Genomic DNA, 19736 nt, shown 5'->3' on the forward strand with positions numbered 1-19736 from the left:
GGGGATTGCCTTTCCGTGCGCTGCAATTTAGAAGTCGCTAGGTGTCCTTTGCAGTCACATGCATTTATTCTATCTTGGCGGAAATAAGGTTATGGAAGTGAGCCTAACTTTAGTCTCACTCCAGATTAGGTAGCTTCTTGCTTGCACTTTTGGTCAAATTGTCAAACCTATCTGTAATTTCTAATTAGGTAAATTTGCATGAGAATGGAAACTGCTCTATGTAACCTACTCTTCACCATACATGAATTTCAAGGTCGTGAAAAGTTGATCTCATTTTGGTAATCACATATTGATTTTGGTTTGCAAATAGATATGATTAGGTTATTAAGATATTATGAAACCCCTTAAAAATTTAAACGCTAGATTGTGTAATGAATTTCTGCAACTTCTTTCTCTTTGAATATCAATGCATCAGAGAAAAATTGTCACGTTAACTGGACAACAGAGGAAAATACGTGTTTGCCTAAGGTATATGATACAACTTAGATGGTTTAAGATCCTTCGTGACATTGAAATAGTTGAGGGTCTGAATCCACTTTTCTTGATTCTTCAGTAGATGAACTGCAATCGTGTCCGGCCACAGCTCGTGCGTGCATCTCGTCGGCGGCTCGGGGAAATTGTACATAGACCATTTAGCATTGTACCGATGTCTTGCCCGGTGACCATCTCGGAGCCACTCTCCAAAAACCTTGTCTTCTGGCCCTTCTAAATGACTTTTAGGAATATCCGACTCTCTTATCCATTCTGCTATATCCCAACTCACTAAATAACCCATTCCTGACATGTAATGAACAAAAGGGTCCATGCTTGGACATGGAATAACATAACCATAGTACAAATCTTCCCTAGGCAATGGGCTTAGGGATTCTACAAAACTCTCAAGCCTTATATATGTGTCATCGTCGGCTTTCATCACGTAATGATAAGGTGGATAATATGGCTGGTCATCTGAGACTGAAAAAAGATCTGGCAAGCTGGAAAAATAGGTATACGTCTTACCTTTGTTCATATTTTCTTGGCAGTTGAGGATGATGATATCGTCGTAACGCATTATTTCAAGTGCCACTAATACCTTTTGATCTTCTTTTGTTAGATTACAGAACACAAACTTGATGTCAACTTTTGCATCCATTATTGGAGGTTGTGTTCCATAGATTAGACGCAGGAAGTGTCGCTTTTGGTACTGATCGGGAAGTGTCAAAATTCCGATGAGAATTCGGATTTCGTTATTGGTGGACAAGGAGGAGGAATTTACACTAAGAAAGTCTGTAGCAGAAGAAGAATTACTATTTGGTGTTGGAGAGAGAGCACATCTACCTAACATCAAAAAGCTGTCAAATCGGATTTCATTGATTGAAGCTAGAATGCAAAGGAATATAATAAAGAAAAATGAGGAAATGATGAAACGTCGGCCATTTGGTTTGTATGTCTTCATCGTAACATGTAAAGCAAATTTTTGTGAAGGAAAAAAGGCTAAAGAGCGAAGCTTTGAGAGAATGGGTTTATGGAGATTAAAGGGCAGCATTTCAATTTGAAAACTAGTTATCATAAAGTACACAAAGTTCCTTGAGTTTAAAGATTTTGGTTGGCCATATCGTGCTACCGAGTCCACCGATTTGACTTTGAATCGATTGGATTCAAGTACACGAAATGAGAAAATTAGGGTGCGATCCAATATGTTTATCTCTCTTCCCACTAATATACGCGGTGCTTAGAAAATTAGAGAAAAGGGAATAAACACTTTAGTAAAGAAAATTTGGTTCACAAAATTTTCAAATTGTTTTATTTGAAAATAAATCATTTGTTTCACCAATTGGTTCTTCCGAAACCGCTAAGAGATGTCACAAATATATATATATACTACAAAAAAGGGCTCATTTTGTGGGTTTTTTTTGTTAATTTGTGGCAGTTTTAAAAAATGTCGCAGTTATGTTCGCCACGAGCATTTTTGTGGCAGTTTTCTAAAACCTCCATGACGACCGCCACAAAATAAATTTTTAATTTGTGGCGGTTTTCAAAGGCAAATAGGTGGTAGTTTGTAACCCAAATAATATCATCTTAATGTTTTAAAAAAATCATTTGTGGGGATTTATAACCCCCCACAATTTGAACTCAATCATTAAAAAATATATTTAATATTGGCAGTTTATAAATGCTGCAATACCTATTTAAAGATTTTAATTTTAGGATTCAATAAATAATTTTACTAAATAACTCATACAACAAAAAACAAATTTCATTAAAATATCTATTGTATGTTTGTAACAAACATTACAAATCAAATTGAAATAAAACTAAAGTTATACAAACACATAAAGTATATAATAACTTTAATATTAGACAATCTAGGGTAGTTCCTCAATGAATAAATATACAAAAATCCAAAGTACTTGCTTGGTGATTTGTATTGCCGTCACTTGATGATACTCTTACACCCACGGGTGAAGCAGACTCGCTCTTCACATCACTATGCTGAAACAATTAAACAAAAGCATTCGAGGAAGATGTTATAAACAAGTAGCATACTCTCATAATAGCATTATACAGACGTTGTTGGACAAATCCAGTTACATAAATAAATGAAAGCTCCAAATCTTCTAACAAACAAATCTGTCACTTGGCTTAACAAGTAACAACATTTAACAGAAGTTGCTAGATACTCTCACATGAATAAGAACTAAAGTACATAGTTGTTTCCTCATATATCATCACAAAACTTACAAATTATTCTACTTGGCGGCATAAATTCTAGCTATATATTCATGAAAAATATCACATATGTAATTATTAAAGTATAAGTCAACCTCGATAGGTTTTCTAACATTAGAATTAAAAAAATAAAGTATAAGCTTCAATCCAGCCCTATGATTAATAGAAGTTAAACTTGCACCAAAGTTGACCGCTAAAAACACTGAAATACTGAAGTAGAAGAAATGAACTAATAAAATAGGAGGGGGAATAATAATTAGTTAAACAAACAAACGAGTATCAAAGTCTTCTGGAGCTAACTTCAAGCAAAAGAAGCAAAAAAAAAAAGTGCCAAAACTTTAACTAAAAATATAGAATTTGTATACTCCCAGCTTACTTGAACATCTCGTTTCTTGAGGGACTTTATCAACTCTTCTAAGGAATGAATTCCACTAGAATCTATATTAGTAATAACTGCAAAAAAATATGAAACAAAATACTCTTAGTTACTTAACATAACCCAGGGAAAAGAAGTGCAAGGATTGAAAATGTTGGGGGCAACTTACATGACATCTCAATAATTGAATTCTAGAATTTTTGTTTGATTAGTTTCTTTAAGTTGTTCTTCCTCATCAGTTAACTATCTCAGTATCCATTAAAACTTTAGGAAAATAATATTGTTAAGCTAATTAAATAATTACTATATGCCCTTCATATTATTTGAGTTGGAAAAATTGATAGCAGGATCACCTATCACCATAAGAGGAAAAATTGATAACATGATCAATTAGCCAGGGACCTTTGTTGTTTCTGAAAATTATTGTATTTTGCAGTAAGCAGTAGTCTTAGGGATAAGAAAAATCAATATGCAATTAATTTATTAAGAAAACCACCACCAATTTATATAAATTGTGAGTTTAGACTTGTATATAAAGTTTCCATCTACCTGTAGCCACATATATAGCAAGATGTCAATGAGCCAATTGTGTTAATTGTTCGCAAGGCTACCATTTCTTTGTAACTTCAACTGGTGTTTAATGCTGCAAATGTTCTTCTAATAAATGTAGCTTCCTATAATCCAAGAAGTTTGTTATATAAAAAAGTAAGCCTTCTACGAAACAAACACTTGGTCAAGAGACAAGTTAAGAAGCATAACTTACCCCTCAATACTATCATATCAGTAAGTAATCCTGAAACTTTTGCACACATATTCATCAGCGAAATATATTCCTTCACCATGCTTCTTTGCACTCGAATAGATCATGCATTATGAAAAGGGAAATGGGAAGGAGTATGATAGAAGTATTTCTTAAACTAGAGTAACAAACATAACAAATTCAAATACATATATCATAACAAATGAAATATATATACAACTAGCTTACTTTAACATCTCGTATATATCTTGAGGAACGTACTCAAATCTTCTAATACATGAATCCTGCTAGTATCTATATCAATAACAGCTATAAGAGAATATGAAACAAATTACTCTATATTACTCACATGATTTCCTGTTATTAAAATTTAACTATCAAAGCAAAATTGAAGAGCAAAATACACGGTAAAAAACCTAGGCTCTTAAAAGTACTCACTCATTTGTAATCAGGAACTCGAGAACAAAGGACCACACAATAATGAATCACAGTTTAACCCAATACTTGTAATAATATACAGATCCACAAGAATATTTAAACAATTTCGATTGCAAACTCTACATCGGGAAGTAAATAAAAATTAGCGCAACAGAAAATAAGATAAAGAGCATGACAATCTTTTATTTTTTGAATTGCACTGACTTACTATGTAGAGAAGATGATGAAGAAGGGGAATTGAGCTTATCTTTCTAGCGAGTTGGGAAGGGAAAATTGAGCCTCCTGATAGATTTTGTGAGTTGGGGAGGGGGAATTGGGCCCTTGTGAAAGATATCGTGCCCTATGAAAAAAGGAGGGAGAAAAGAGAGGGAATTTTGCCCGCTTAGTTCAGAAAATTTTGAGTCTAATTCTTAATTACCCCGTAATGTGCATATTAAACCTAAGTAGATGATGTCCAATATTGTCTTTTAATTATTTCCTTTCTCTTTTATTTATTTCGTTTTTACTATTTAAATAGAAGAAAATTTAGGCATTAAAGCTAACTTATTACTAATAAAATATACTTAAACATTATTGACATATATACTACACACACAAAAACAACACATCCAAATAAATTAAAATATATAGAAAAATCTAAAACATCACTAAATTAAAATTGTAAATATCCTTTATTAAATAAAATGTAACAAAATTTTAAAATTACTACTATTAATTATTTAAATTCAAAATGTCTAATATTATGAATAAGACTGTCACGACCCAAATTCCATTATAGGTCGTGATGGCGCCCAATGCCGTTGTTAGGCAAGCCAAGCCTAATCAACTAGTGAGTTGTCATTTATTTTACAAAACCATCCCAACTTTTAATAAATCTTAAATTTTTAAACAATCAATAATTAACAAGATCATAATAATAGAAATACAATCCAAAATAGTAGTCTACAAATGTGTGTGCCAGGAACTAGTGTCACAAGTACTAGGGCAACTAGTAGAATGTACCAAAAATACAATTATCCTACTGCCTGAGATAGAATAGACAGTAAATAAACAAAAGAAGAGACTCCGGCATGCTGTTGAACGGCTCAGAAGGGGAAGCTCACCGTGAGATCTCAATCAAGTATCAGGAACGCGAGCCTGATAGGTAGCTAGATACACCTGTATCAGATCCTGTATATTTAAGTATAGAAGCGTAGTATGAGTACATAAACACCATGTACTTAGAAAGTATCCCGTCTAACCTCGAAGAAGTAGTGACGAGGAGTCAACTTGACACCTACTAGGGTCAATAATAATACAGTTTAAGTGTTACGCTAAACATGAATAGCATGAATATAATGATAGTCCAAGAACAAGGAGAAATAATATATCCCTTTCTAACAACATATTAATTTAAGTCATGTCATGTAATAAGTTACATTTCAAAGCATTTAAGCGAGGTAATTCATGGAAAGTTCCATACAAATAACATGCGCACATTGTGTTGAGGTCATACGACATGGTCCAATATAATAATAAAGTGTGCACTGCCAGATGATCGAATGACGCGAACCATATATGCATCTATTTTCTACCGAGGTGATCGACTCGATCCACAAATAGCAATTTATTATCAAGTAAGCACACATTGCTCATTTATAGTCAAATAATTCATACAAGTTCTCAAGTAAGTGAGTATAACCATCTATATTTATTTACCAATTTCTAGCATGTCCTAAGTGATCTTAGTAGCAAGTAAGGACGCAAGCATTTGCAAGTGTAGTATGATACGGGTCCTAAACTACCCGGACAATTAGCATAATAGTAGCTACGTATGGACTCTCGTCACCACGTACGTATGTAGCCCCCACAGATAGCCACATACATTTATTTAATTCACCTATGTGGTTAATTTTCTCTTACAAGGTTAGAAAGGAGACTCACCTCGTCCCAAAGCTCACTTCCAAATTCAAGAATGCGCTTAAACCCTCAAATCGGAGTCGAATGATCCAAAATTATTGAAATGAGGTAAGAACAAGTAAATACATGCTCAAGAGTTCATATTCTAAATATTAAAGTAATTTCCCAACAGTAAATGCGTGGTTCCTAAAATTCTTCCCCGGGCTCACGTGCCCCTATTCCGGAATTTTTTTAAGAAAGTTGTTACCCATAACCTAAGGATCAAGAATATTTGATTTCTGCTACATTCCATAACAAATTTTATGGTTAAATCTTGCTTTTATCAAAACACTAGGTTTTACTTTAAACTCATAATTTTCACTAATTTACATGGTGTAATCTACCCCTAAACTATGTATTAAACTCACATTAAGTAGAAATAACTTACCTCGCAATACTAGGCTAAAATCTCCCCTGTAGGAGATCCCAAATCGCCTAAGAAATGAATTAAATGACACATTTCCGTATTAAAAAGAGGCCACTACCTTCAGCGATTTTCGCACCTGCGGTTACGGGACTGCATCTGTGGTCTCGCTTCTGCATGAGATTGCCCGCTTCTGCGGTTCTAGGCCTGGTCAGCTGGGGCCGCGTCTGCGGTCTTACGACCGCTTCTGCGGAGGAGGAGCTGCATCTGCTGAACCTCGGCTCCTCCCCTTGAGCCGCATCTGCGATGGGTAAGCCGTTCTGTGGTATCACACCTGCGGCTGGCCAACTGCAGGTGCGGTTATGACAAAACTGGAGCGTCAGCCCCTTCTCAAATTTCCAACTTAGCTCGAGCCTCATCCGATTGACGCTCGAGGCCCCCGAGGCCCCGCTCGAACATACCGACAAGTTTGAAATCATAAAATGAACTCGCTCAAACCTTCAGAATACCCGAAACAACGCTAAATCTAAGAATCACCCCCTAAAACCATTTGAATCAAACTAATGAACTTCAAGTTCTTCAATTCACTTCCAATGTAATGAAACACACTTATACTACTCGGATTGATACCAAATTCTGCGTGCCAGTCTTAAATGAACTATTCTCGATATTGATATTCCATTCGGACCTCGATATCACAAAAACCCGCTCCAAAACAAATTTAAAGAACTTCAAAATCCTTAAGAAATCAACTTTAATTTCCTTATTAGGCGCCAAAACGCTCCCAGGTCATCCAAAATCTGATCCGGACATATGCCCAAGTCCGAAATCACCATACGAACCTGTTGGAACCTTTAAATCCCGATTCTAAGGTCGTTTACTCAAAATTTTGACCGAAGTCAAACTTGGTCTTTTAAGCAAACCTTAAGGAACCAAGTGTTCCGATTTCAACCCAAACTCTTCCAAATCCCGAACCAACCACCCCCGCAAATCATAAATCAGTAAAAGTAAGTACGGAAAGTCTTATATAGGAGAACGCGATTCTAGAAAGCAAAACGACTAGTCGGGTCGTTATTCATGTGCAAATATTTTGTAGTTTTCTTTTAATTTTACACTTATGGATTAGTGTGTATGCAGGTTGACACAAGACATTATTAAACAATCTCAAGCTACCTCTTATTTTATTCTCAACGCGTGTTGCATGCAGTTTTTAGTGAATGTAATTATTTTCGTCTCGTCTAATCTTGTTTAACCGTCATGCATCTTAATATCCGCATCTCTCCAACATTCATTTTGGGGATATGTTGGGTTTTATTGACTTAACATTCACTACCATATAATATTATCGATCTTATAACTATTACTTACCTTTCACTTTGATAGATATCCTTCTATCACATAATATATAGCACTTCTCCATTATAACAATCTGATTTAATTTATATGAGTAACGTTTTTACCTATTATTTTATTCTCTTGAACAATGAACCTATATATCGATATTAAATTCTTAGCATTTTAGTACCGCAATCTCGTTTAGTCTCACCTCAACTTCACTCTTCACATGCTGATTAAACTTGTGGTGCGTATATTCGCTCTTATTTCTATTTATTCTAAAATACTTGCTCTCTAAGGTGTTTTTCCATAATTCAAACTTTTGATTGATATCCTAATTTGTGGGGTTATTAAACACCACAAATTGTATCGAATTGTAGCATTTTAACAAAACCCCCACAATCTGATGCAATTTGCGGAGGTTATAAAAAACCTCTATAATAAAATCGCCAGAAAAAGAATTATATAGTGGGGGTTAAAATAAATTCCACAAAATAATTTAATAGTGAGGGTTTTTATAACTCCCACAAATAAACCTACGCAATTTAGCTTATTTCTTGTAGTCATATATATATATATATATATATATATATATATATATTTCACCATTTTGACAGTGAAATCATTCAATGTTTCTGTATACGGTGGAAATCGGGGCTATCCAATTTCCTTCTTCGATAGAAAAAGTGACATCACGTCGGAAGACCAGGACGTCGAGCTCGGGATCGAAGTTCCTTTCCAAGGTTGAGGTCGACAACATTTATCAAGGTCAGAAGAAGGCATGCTTTGAGATGATGTCGGTATGATTCAGTAACGGGAAGAGTGAGATACCAGCAACGAGCCGGAGATCACGGCATGAATTTCCGAATGGATTGGTCTTCGACGGTTATATAAGTGGGGATCCCATTTGTCACACCTCCTTTTTATCTACCCCCTCGGAAGGAGTATAAAGGAGTTTTTTTCCAATTTAAGTGACAATCGAAACGAGATTATTTATTAAAAGTTTAGAGTCGCCACTTGGGATAATTTATGGTGTCTTAAGTCATCGGTTCAAATCCCGAATCGAGGAAAAGATTGACTCTATTTTACAGTCCGCGAACACAGAAATCCGGGTAAGGAATTTTGTTAACCCGGGAGAAGGTGTTAGGCATTCTCGAGTTCCGTGGTTCTAGCACGGTCGCTCAACTGTTATTATTGGTCTACTATCTGATTTTAATACATGTTTTAGCCTATGGTTCAATTTTAACTTTATAACCGCTTTTATTTAAATATTTTTTAGGAAGATTCAACGTCACATAAAACGCATCTTGAACCACGTCACATAAATGCACCCGCAGTCCACAACACATTTTATCTAACGTTGTTGAAATTTGGATTTGGGTCACATAAATGCGCACCCGAGTTTAGGAAGGTAATTTTTAAAATAGCGCGCCTAAAGCAACTACGCACTTTCAAGTTTGCGAGGGCCATGGAAGATTCAACTAATGGTGCACCTCGATTTCTAAAGAGATAAAATTAACTATCTGAGGGACATGGATTATAATTTTTTGTTTGGCATGGCATGCATCAATTTATTTTAAAAGAAAGTATTCAACTAAAGCCAACCACGGATGTTCATAATATTTCCTTTCTAAGCTAACTCGAGATTATTTCAAGGCCAAGAGTTATGGAATTATTATAAGGAAGCATGAAATAGATTAATTAGTCATGAAATGGTGGGCTAACTACATGTGTTTGAGCAAAATTGGGCCAACATATGCATGAATGTGGACAGGGACGTCCTTATGACGTCGTAATTTTTTCTTTGTATACAGCTTAACCTTACTCACGAAACAAAATTATTCCTTTAGCCCAATAAACTTACTGTTCAAGGACTTGACTCAACAGACAACGGTCCCTTTCAAATTCTTATAGGTAATTAATACTAACAAATCTAACCAAAGTGAATCGTAACCATGAGGGATAAAATCAAAACTGTAGACAAAGAAAAAATTACGACGTCATTCATCAGTATTATATGAACAAATATAATCTAAAGAAATCACAAAAATAATGAAATCTAATTATAAATAAAGGATGTCAAAAGTAGAACATCTTATGCTTAATCAAAATTCAGATATTATTCCAACTAAAAAAAGTATTTTTGAAATAAAGAATAAGGAAAGGATAGAGAATGAACATTGAAATTGAATCTGAACCTTGACTAATCGATAATTTTGACAAGAGGAAATAAACAAGACCATGGAGTTGGCTTTACATTTTTTGTTTGAAGAAGAAACTGCTGCCTCTTTTGTCTAAGTCTGAGGCGTTAGTCTCTTCTCTTAGGTTAGCTCCTTTTTTTGGCTGATCTCTTCTCAAAATGAAAGAAGATGGCTGATTTTCCTTCGATCTTCTTTTTAGAGAAACGGCGGATCCTGGGGTCTTTTATGTGTAGGTCTATGTAGGGATTAGGTACTATTATATAGGGTAGGGATTAGGTTCGGGGTATGAGACTAGGAATTATGGGCTTGGTAATTATGGATTAGGTCAAACAATTAGGCCTAAAGATGGGTTGCTCGAGCCCAAGTTTTATTCTTTCCTCGCGAACGAGATTCAAATACGATCTTATTTGTTAATTAGTCCTACTTAAGTAAAACAAATGTTAAAATAAGACTGACCGTTAAAATAAACTATTTTTTTTTGGTATTTTCAAGATTAAAAATGACTACAAAACATTAATGGAACAATTTTTGTAATTTTGATTTTTCTTATAATAAAATAAAGTAAAAGATTAAAAATGAGTTGAAATAGCTATATTAGGTCTAAAATAAATATTTACGTGCTAAAATATAAAAATCTTGGGGAGGGTCAAAAATCACATGTCTATGGCTGCCCCTCTTTGACTAGAAATGTGAAGAGTTTTCAGACAAAGAATGACTTGACAGGTTTTTGACTCGACCTTTATTTAAGGAGACCAAAAACTAAGAGAAAGGAGAATGCGACGGAGCCCTGGTATCTGAGTTACTTACATATCCTTGGCTATAAAGGAATCATGCCATATGTAGTTCAGAGGTGAATGAGGTAATGGAGTATGCCGAGGTGGAGAGCCGGTCGTGGTGCCGTTCCGCTGAGGTTCTGGTCCGTGGTCCCGTTATTACATCAAAATCAAAAATAAAAAAGACTAACTAAGCCTATCATCTACGAGTTATAAGATTCCTATCTATGAGACTTCTGAAGCTTGATCTTGAGTCTTGGTTGGTTTTTCATGCGGACCCTGATCTGAATCTTGATACTTGTTAGCCACAGGTGTTGGTTCAATCTTCTTCAGCTTTTCAAACCAAGACGGGACATGCAGAGCTTGTGACCTCATCCCTGTCTTTAGCAGGTCACATCTTTCATTAACTTCTGCATTTGGATTCACTTCTTGTCTTTCTTTTTGTTTTTTTTGTTTTTTTTCTAGATTGTGACTCACTTCTGTTGATTATCTTGGACTGCTGACTCGCATTCTTGATGCGAGCTTCTTTTGTTGCTGACCTGAATTGCATTCTGAATTGAATTCACCTTTTTTCCAGGTGGGAGCCTGAGTACTGAACTTGAACCGTCTTCTCTTGTTACTTGACATTGTTTTCCCTTGAAACTTGAGTTGTCTTCTCTTGTTCTCCAGGTGAGCGACTGATTGCTGAACTTGACCTATCTTCCTTCGAAACTTGAACTGTTTTCCATTGTTCTCCAGGTGGGCGCCTGATTGCTGAACTTTCTGTGTTCCCTTGTTTTCCCTGTGAGTGCCTGCAATCAAAACCAACAAAACAAACAAAATTTTCTGCCCCAGTTTGCACTAGGAAGATTTGTGAGTTGGTAGCAATATTGTAAACCACTTATACTATTGATGCAATGATGAGTAAACTAAAGACTAGACTAGGATGTACGTCTCCTAAAAGTGATTGAGCTTGCGGAAAATTATAAACTAAGCTTGACTAAAGTAAAGACTGACCCTATTCTCCAAGCGGGACCCCTGATTTCAAGAAAACTAAAAATTGACCCTCTTTTTGTCAAATCCAAACTTCCCTTCTCTTTTTAAAAATTATTATCCTAGGAGAAAATTCATCGGACTAGGTTTTCTATCTTAGGAGAAAGATTCATCAGACTAAGATTTTGATCCTAGGAGAAAGTTCATCAGACTAGGTATCTTTTCTACTTTTTTTTTTGGTATCTTAGGAGAAAGGTTCATCGGACTAAGATTTCTATCCTAGGAGAAAGTTCATCAGACTAGGTCTTCTATCTTAGGAGAAAGATTCATCAGACTAAGATTTTAATCCTAGGAGAAAATTCATTAGACTAGGTCTCTTTATTTTGGTATCTTAGGAGAAAGATTTATCAGACTAAGATTTTTATCCTAGGAGAAAGTTCATCAGACTAGGTTTTCTATCTTAGGAAAAAAATTCATCAGACTAGGATTTGTTTTTTGTATATTAGGAGAAAGATTCATCAGACTAAGATGTTTATCCTAGGAGAAAGTTCATCAGACTAAGATTTTGATTGGGGAAAAATCCATCACACTAGGACTTTATCCTAGGAGGAAAAATGTGGTGAGCAATGCAAAATTTATGCACACTAGCAAAACAGATAAACGCCAACGATTTGAGAAACTTCCCCCTATCAGCTCTTTTTTTTCTTTTTTTTTTCTTCTTTTTTTTGAACCACTTTCCTTGCATTACTTTGTTCCTGTTTCACGCAAAGAAATATTTATCAGTTTTGAAAATGGTGGTCAGTTTGTGGACTTGTGTCTGGGGCAGCTTGGCTTCTGCTCAATCAGCTTGAGTCGGTTCAGGAAACTTTGCTCTGCATCAACCCTAATTGTTTCACACCTAGTACCATTTGTATTTGTGGCTCAATCAGCCTTATCCCAATTGGAGATCTTTGCTTAGGTGACCTTTTCCGATATCTTGAATGACTTCCTACTTTTGAGCAATTTGTCTGTCAGATAGAGTCACTAGTTATCTTTGCTTGCACCAAGTAGGCTGACAAGAGTCTTTATGGGGAGCCTTTGCATGAATACTCAAGGCATGTTGGCAGTAACAACTGAGTGTGTTGTCCAAATTCACTTTGTGCAACTGAAAAGCTGGTAGCAGTTTTGAAATCTTTTCTTGCTTGTTTTGACAAGGACTGACTCAGAGTGAAGGACACAATGGTGCAAAAAAACAAGTATTAACAAGAAATGCCCCTGCCTGAAGGACATAAGGAAGAATTTTTTTTCAATAACTAGCCTTAATGATCATGACATGCATTTTAGACTCAACGGCCTGATCTATCAAACTAATCCAATCTTCTCTTTTACCAGTCTTATGATCTTTGAAGTCGGGCCTATTCGTGCCAATCCTTTGCATCAGCTTCACGACTCACTTTCGACTAATGGTGCCCCGAGGAATTTTCGCCAATAAGCATCTTTCATTTATTAATCTCTACTTATCGTCGCCTTATTGTGCCCGTGAGGGTTTTCACTAGTAAAACTCTCTCATTTTTTCTTTTTCTTTTTCTTACTTTTTGTGAGTAACTTGACAGTGTTATATGTCGTGTGACAACCGTTGCTCATTGCATGCTTCTCTTGGCATTCTTGAAGGCATATCGGGAGGTCTTTATTTGAAAGGTTTTTGGATAGGGTTGGACGAAAGGCCGACATGAGGCTCAAAACAGACTAAAGATGACGGGGTTGTATACTTACAACTTTTGGAATCGACTCTTTTAAAAATAAAATTTTTGCCCCAGTTTCAGCTATTGGAGATTTTTTTTTTTGAATTTTTTTTCTTTTAAATTCTTATTTGGTTGGACCGAACCGTGAGGCTGCCTACGTATCCTTTTTTAAGGAATCAGGTCGAACGTAGTTCAAGCATATGACCTAACTATAATTCATCTTTCTTTCTGTTTTTTTTTTTTCAAAACAAGTTGCCCCAGCTTCTTTTTTTTAGGGCAGACAATTCTTTTCTTCCTTTTTTTTCACTTGAACTTTCTAGGAATTGCCTAGTTTGTACTCTTGGGACATGGACTCTTTTTTTTTCTTTTTCACTTTTTTTTTTCATTTTTCATTTGTTTGACTCTTGACTCTAAACTTGATTCCAAAAGAGGGTAGTCAAAAAAAATAACACAGGCTCAAAATGGGTAGCGAAGGATGTAAAGTGTTTGGAAAGCAGAAAGAAGGCCTCCCAGCCTCGAGAGCGCCAAACATAGTATCTTTTGCGATCACAGCATTGACGAACATGTTTGTCCTCTTGGTGTGTCGTGGTCACAAGACACTTTCCATCCCTTAATGTCAAACTTTCCAACAAACTTCAATTGGTTAAACACCCTCAAGCCCGATCTTCACAATGAATTGAAGGTGAATTTTACTCGACCTTAGTTCCAAAGTACTTCAACTTTTTATTCGTCCTCAAAAGTGTTTTTTTTTCAGTTATTCAATTCCAGATTAAATCAATTTCTAAGATCTGGCCAAAATTTCCGCATGCATGTCATGTCATTAGAACTAGTGAAAAAAGAACTAGAAATAGAATGACACGAAAGGAAAAACTGTATTTTATTGAATAAGGATGGAAGGGTTTGACAACTAAACAAGCAACCTAAAATCCGAGTTACCCTAAAATAACCCGGATAATGAAAATAGCAACAAAAACAGACAGGCAAGACTCACCCAGATAGAATGGAGGGATAGAAGAGTGTGTCTCAATAAAACAAATAAAGTCTGGATCACAACCCTGAAATAACCCAGATAATAGAAAAAACATCAAAACAAGCTACCAAGATTCCTTCCTCGTAAGGAGAGAATGACTTTTCAATTGTTAAGCTTGACATTTAGCCACAAATTTGCTCATCAAAATCACCATGGACTTCTCCAATTTCGGTCGGCAAGTTTCCGAGAGGATTCTCATACTCCATGTCACCAGGCATCATCTCCACAAAGTATGCATCGTCATGTGCTGGTAAAGGATTCTGCACTGTATTCTGGGTATCACTATCTTGGATCACAATCAGGTTTTCCTGGATCATCCTTTCTATTTCTCTTTTCAAATCACGACAATTTTCAACATTGTGCCCCTGGGCATTGGAATGATATTTACACCTTTTAGAAGGGTCAAAACTTCTTGCACGTGGGTCCACATGATTTGGAGGAGTGGGTGCAATCATGTCATGATGCTTTAACTTCTCAAATAAACTTGCATAGGACTCTACTATTGGCGTAAAATTATCTTTCAACCTTTGTTCCCCTTTATACCCCTGGTTTAGATGTGGATAATAGGGCACTTGAAAATTTTGTGGAGGCTGGAGGAGATTTTGCGGTGCTCGTGCTCGCCTTGTAGGGTGTTTTGGTGGCTGGCCAACATACTGAGGTGGAGAAATAGAGTATTGTGTGTTCTGAGGTGGATAGTAATTCTCAGGGGAGTCATGGAAAACCTGATGAGGCTGCGCATACCTTCGAGGTGCTCTCCTGGGACCTCTTCTCGACACCGTTGTCATCATGATTTCTTCATGCTTCTCATTCGTGTCACTAAAATTATCGGATCCAATCGGGACAGCCTGAGTTGCGGCTTTGAGAATTGCTTGACTTTTAATTTTGCCTGTCTTAAGATCATCTCAATTATTTCCCCCATTTTGATTGCTTCCGAGAAGGATTTACCCACTGCGGATATCATATTTTGAAAATAATTTGGCTCTAGAGCCTGAAGGAAGACAGTAATTAACTCGTGCTCATCCATGGGTGGCTTAACTCTGGCCGCTTGCTCTCTCCATTTAATGGCATATTCCCTGAAGCTTTCAGTTGGTTTCTTCTTCAAGTTTGAAAGGGAATTGCGGTCTAGGGCAATGTCAACATTGTATTGGAACTGTTTGACAAAGGACTATGCCATGTCATCCTAGACATACCAGCAAGATGTGTCTTATCCATAAACCATTCGTGGCTACTCCCGTAAGGCTTTCCCCAAAATAAGCCATCAACAATTCTTCATTTCTTCCCGCACCTCTCAGTTGATTGCAATACCTTTTCAGGTGGGCTATGGGATCTCCATGTCCATCATACTTTTCAAATTTGGGAATCTTGAAACCAGGCGGTAAGTGGACATCGGGGAACATACATAGATCTTTGAAGGCAACACTCTTTTGACATGCCAACCCTTGCATGTTTTTCAACCGTTGTTCTAAGCTTTTCACTCTTTGGGTCATTTCTTCCTGTACTATCTTTCAGGCAGGCTTCTCAATGTTTGCACGAAGATCAAACGAGTACGAGTGGTACTCAGGAGAGTGGTACTGCTCTTGCTGTGTAGCAAATTGTGACTTATGACGAGGCTGTCCTTGACCATTGGCCCATGCTTGACACATTTTGGTCATTTGCTGTTTCAGTATTCTATTTTTCTCAAACAGAGTAGACTCATGTTGAACCCTCTAACCCTGAGTCTCTTGGGCACTTGTAACAGCTTCGATGTTAGTTATCATTTTTCCTTGGATCTTGAGTTTTCAACTTACCACAAACCCACCACCTCAACCCTCTTCACAATTCAAAACAAAACATGTTAGAATGGACTCAGTCGGTCCTTATTATTATCAATATTTTTTCATTTCTACATTTTCTTTTCATTTCTTTTTAATGGTGATCGAACCTGATGTGAGTTGCCTACGTATCATGTGGGAACATGAATCAGATCTTGCGTAGTTCGGGAAGATCATGAATAACGTAAATAAACTTACTTTTTTTTTGAATTTTTTATTTTATTTTTTTCGAAAGAAAGACTTATAAAGAAGAAAGGGAATATTTTTTGATTTTAATTTTTCTTCAGCATTTTTGCAAAGAAAAACTTCTAAAAAAGAAAGTTTTTTTTTTTAATTTTGTTTTCTGGAATTTCGAAAGAAAAACTTCTAAAGAAGAAAGAAAATATTTTTGGAAGTCTATTTTGAATTTATGAAAGAAATGCTTCTAAAAAAAGAAAATATTTTTGAATTTTGAATTTTCTTTTCAATCTTGAAAGAAGAATGAAAATATTTTTGGATTTTTGGAAGAAATTAAAAGAAAATATTTTTGTATATATTTTTTTTAAAAAAACAATTAGGGTCTAAAAGAAAGGCCTTCTAAACAAGCAAGTAATGGAAAATATTTTTGGATTTTTTTTTGAAAATTGGGGTCTAAAAAAAGACTTTTCTAGAGAGGAAGTAAAGGAAAATATTTTTGGATTTTTTGAAAATTATGGGCTGGAACCGATGAGGTTTGCCTACATATCTCACATCCGATGAGAATCAGACCCGAGTAGTTCGTCCAGTTTTGACGGAACAAAAGAAAATATGACTTATTTTGAAATGACTTTTCTTTTTGTTTTTTAAAATTTCAACAGAATTTCACTGTAATTCAAATACCTACCTCTCACTCTCTTCTATTTTCTTTTATTTTTCGATTTTCATTTTCTTTCCCTATTCTAGAAGCCAGTCAGCATGCAAGCCGAAATAGACAGATACGCAATTAGCACGTAAGATGTATTAGGATGGTCTTTTAATTTGGGTGCACCTGTCCTAGACTGACCCAACCCTTGTGTTGAGTCCCCAAAGTCAAATGCACATGATACAAACAAACGTTCCTACTTGGGATCCGGTATGAGGCTGAGTTATTCTAAGCTAAAAACCTGGGTATATTGTTCTAGACTTGTGTACCCGAGCGGACAACTCGAGCCGAGGAGGGGGCTACGTACCGGGAACCAAAAGGCCATCCGACTTTATAACTTGTCCGAGCCTCTTTCTTTTTTCAAGGTATGACACTAACAGAAGGAGGAGTCACGCCAGTGTGCACATCCCTGAAGATGAAAAGAGAAGGGTTTCGTAACAGTTTATATACAATTCAAATAATATCAAAGCGGTAACAAGAGGCAATAAGCGGCATTTAGCACATTAGGCTCAAACATGCAATAAAATCAGTATAATAAATAAAGTCAATTATAACAATTATTCTAAGCTTGAATACTTGAACCCTGAACCAGAAGTTCTGGGTTTTTTTCCCCAGCAGAACTGCCAGAGCTTTCACACCTCCTTTTTATCTACCCCCTCGGAAGGAGTATAAGGGAGTTTTTTCCAATTTAAGTGACAATCGAAATGGGATTATTTATTTATTAAATTCAGAGTCGCCACTTGAGATAATGTTATGGTGTCCCAAGTCACCAGTTCAAATCCCGAATCGAGGAAAAGATTGACTCTGTTTTACAGTCCGCAAACACAGAAATCCGGGTAAGGAATTCTGTTAACCTGAGAGAAGGTGTTAGGCATTCCCGGATTCCGTGGTTCTAGCACAGTCGCTCAACTATTATAATTGGACTATTATCTGATTTTAATACATGTTTTAACATATGGTTCAATTTTAACTTTATAACCGCATTTATTTAAATATTTTTTAGGAAGATTAAATGTCACCTAAAATGCATCTTGGACCACGTCACATAAATGCACATGCGGTCCACGACAGATTTTATCTAACGTTGTTGAGATTTGGATTTGGATCACATAAATGCACACCCGAGTTTAGAAAGGTAATTTTTAAAATAGTGTGCCTAAAGCAACTACGGACTTTCAAGTTTGCGAGAGCCATGGAAGATTCAACTAATGGCGCACCTTGATTTCTAAAGAGTTAAAATTAATTATCTGAGGACCATGGATTATAAATTTTTGTTTGGCATGGCACGCCTCAATTTATTTTAAAATAAAGTATTTAACTAAAGCCAACCACGGATGTTCATAATATTTCCTTTCTTAGTTAACTCGAGATTATTTCAAGGCCAAGAGTTATGGAATTATTATAAGGAAGCATGAAATAGATTAATTAGTCATGAAATGGTGGGCTAACTACATGTGTTTGAGCAAAATTGGGCCAGCATATGCACGAATATGGACAGGGACGTCTTTATTCTTTTGGGCTTATGGCATCAAATACAGCTTAACCTTACTCACGAAACAAAATTATTCCTTTAGCCCAATAGGCTAATTGTTCAAGGACTTGACTCAACAGACAACGATCCCTTTCAAATTCTTATAGGCAATTAATACTAACAAATCTAACCAAAGTGAATTGTAACCATGAGGGATAAAATCAAAATTGTAGACAAAGAAAAAATTACTACGTCATTCATCATTATTATATGAACAAATATAATCTAAAGAAATCACAAAAATAATGAAATCTAATTATAAATAAAGGATGTCAAAAGCAAAACATCTTATGCTTAATCAAAATTCCGATATTATTCCAACTAAAAAAAGTATTTTTTGAAAAAAATAACAAGGAAAGGATAGAGAATGAACCTTGAAATTGAATCTGAACCTTGATTAATCAATAATTTTGTCAAGAGGAAATAAACAAGACCATGGAGTTGGTTCTGCGTTTTTTGTTTGAAGAAGAAGTTGTTGCCTCTTTTTGTCTAAGTCTGAGGCGTTAGTCTCTTCTCTTAGGTTAGCTCCTTTTTTTGGCTGATCTCTTCTCAAAATGAAAGAAGATGGCTGATTTTCCTTCGATCTTCTTTTTAGAGAAACGGCGGATCCTGGGGTCTTTTATGTGTAGGTCTATGTAGGGATTAGGTACTATTATATAGGGTAGGGATTAGGTTCGGGGTATGAGACTAGAAATTATGGGTTTGGTAATTATGATTAGGTTCAAAAATTAGGCCTAAAGATGGGTTGCTCGAGCCCAAGTTTTATTCTTTCCTCGCGAACGAGATTAAAATACGATCTTATTTATTAATTAATCCTACTTAAGTAAAACAAATATTAAAATAAGACTGATCGTTAAAATAAACTATTTTTTTTTGGTATTTTCAAGATTAAAAATG

General features: G+C 35.7%; 1 protein-coding gene and 2 long non-coding RNA genes across 4 annotated transcripts; all 3 read right to left on the reverse strand.

Annotated features, from left to right (window-relative positions):
- Nucleotides 1-331: 331 nt before the first annotated feature.
- LOC107788733 (beta-1,3-galactosyltransferase pvg3-like) lies at nt 332-1561 on the reverse strand. Its single transcript, XM_016610439.2, has one exon. It carries the CDS (start codon nt 1547-1549, stop codon nt 464-466), a length of 1086 nt encoding a protein of 361 aa, XP_016465925.2. The 5' UTR covers nt 1550-1561; the 3' UTR covers nt 332-463.
- A 657-nt stretch (nt 1562-2218) lies between these two features.
- Nucleotides 2219-4675, reverse strand: LOC142172389 (uncharacterized). 2 transcript variants are annotated; one of them, XR_012701734.1, is made up of 5 exons: nt 4492-4675; nt 3849-4139; nt 3635-3759; nt 3086-3162; nt 2219-2472 (listed from the first exon to the last, which is right to left on the reverse strand). It is a non-coding gene; the product is annotated as an uncharacterized LOC142172389 (long non-coding RNA). The 2 variants fall into 2 exon arrangements; XR_012701733.1 differs by having other exon boundaries at nt 3849-4675.
- A 6228-nt stretch (nt 4676-10903) lies between these two features.
- Nucleotides 10904-19448, reverse strand: LOC142172904 (uncharacterized). The gene is made up of 2 exons (XR_012702058.1): nt 19213-19448; nt 10904-17717 (listed from the first exon to the last, which is right to left on the reverse strand). It is a non-coding gene; the product is annotated as an uncharacterized LOC142172904 (long non-coding RNA).
- Between the last annotated feature and the right edge of the window lie 288 nt (nt 19449-19736).

This window comes from Nicotiana tabacum, chromosome 18 (assembly GCF_000715075.1).
Source record: "Nicotiana tabacum cultivar K326 chromosome 18, ASM71507v2, whole genome shotgun sequence".
Classification (NCBI taxonomy): Eukaryota; Viridiplantae; Streptophyta; class Magnoliopsida; order Solanales; family Solanaceae; genus Nicotiana; species Nicotiana tabacum.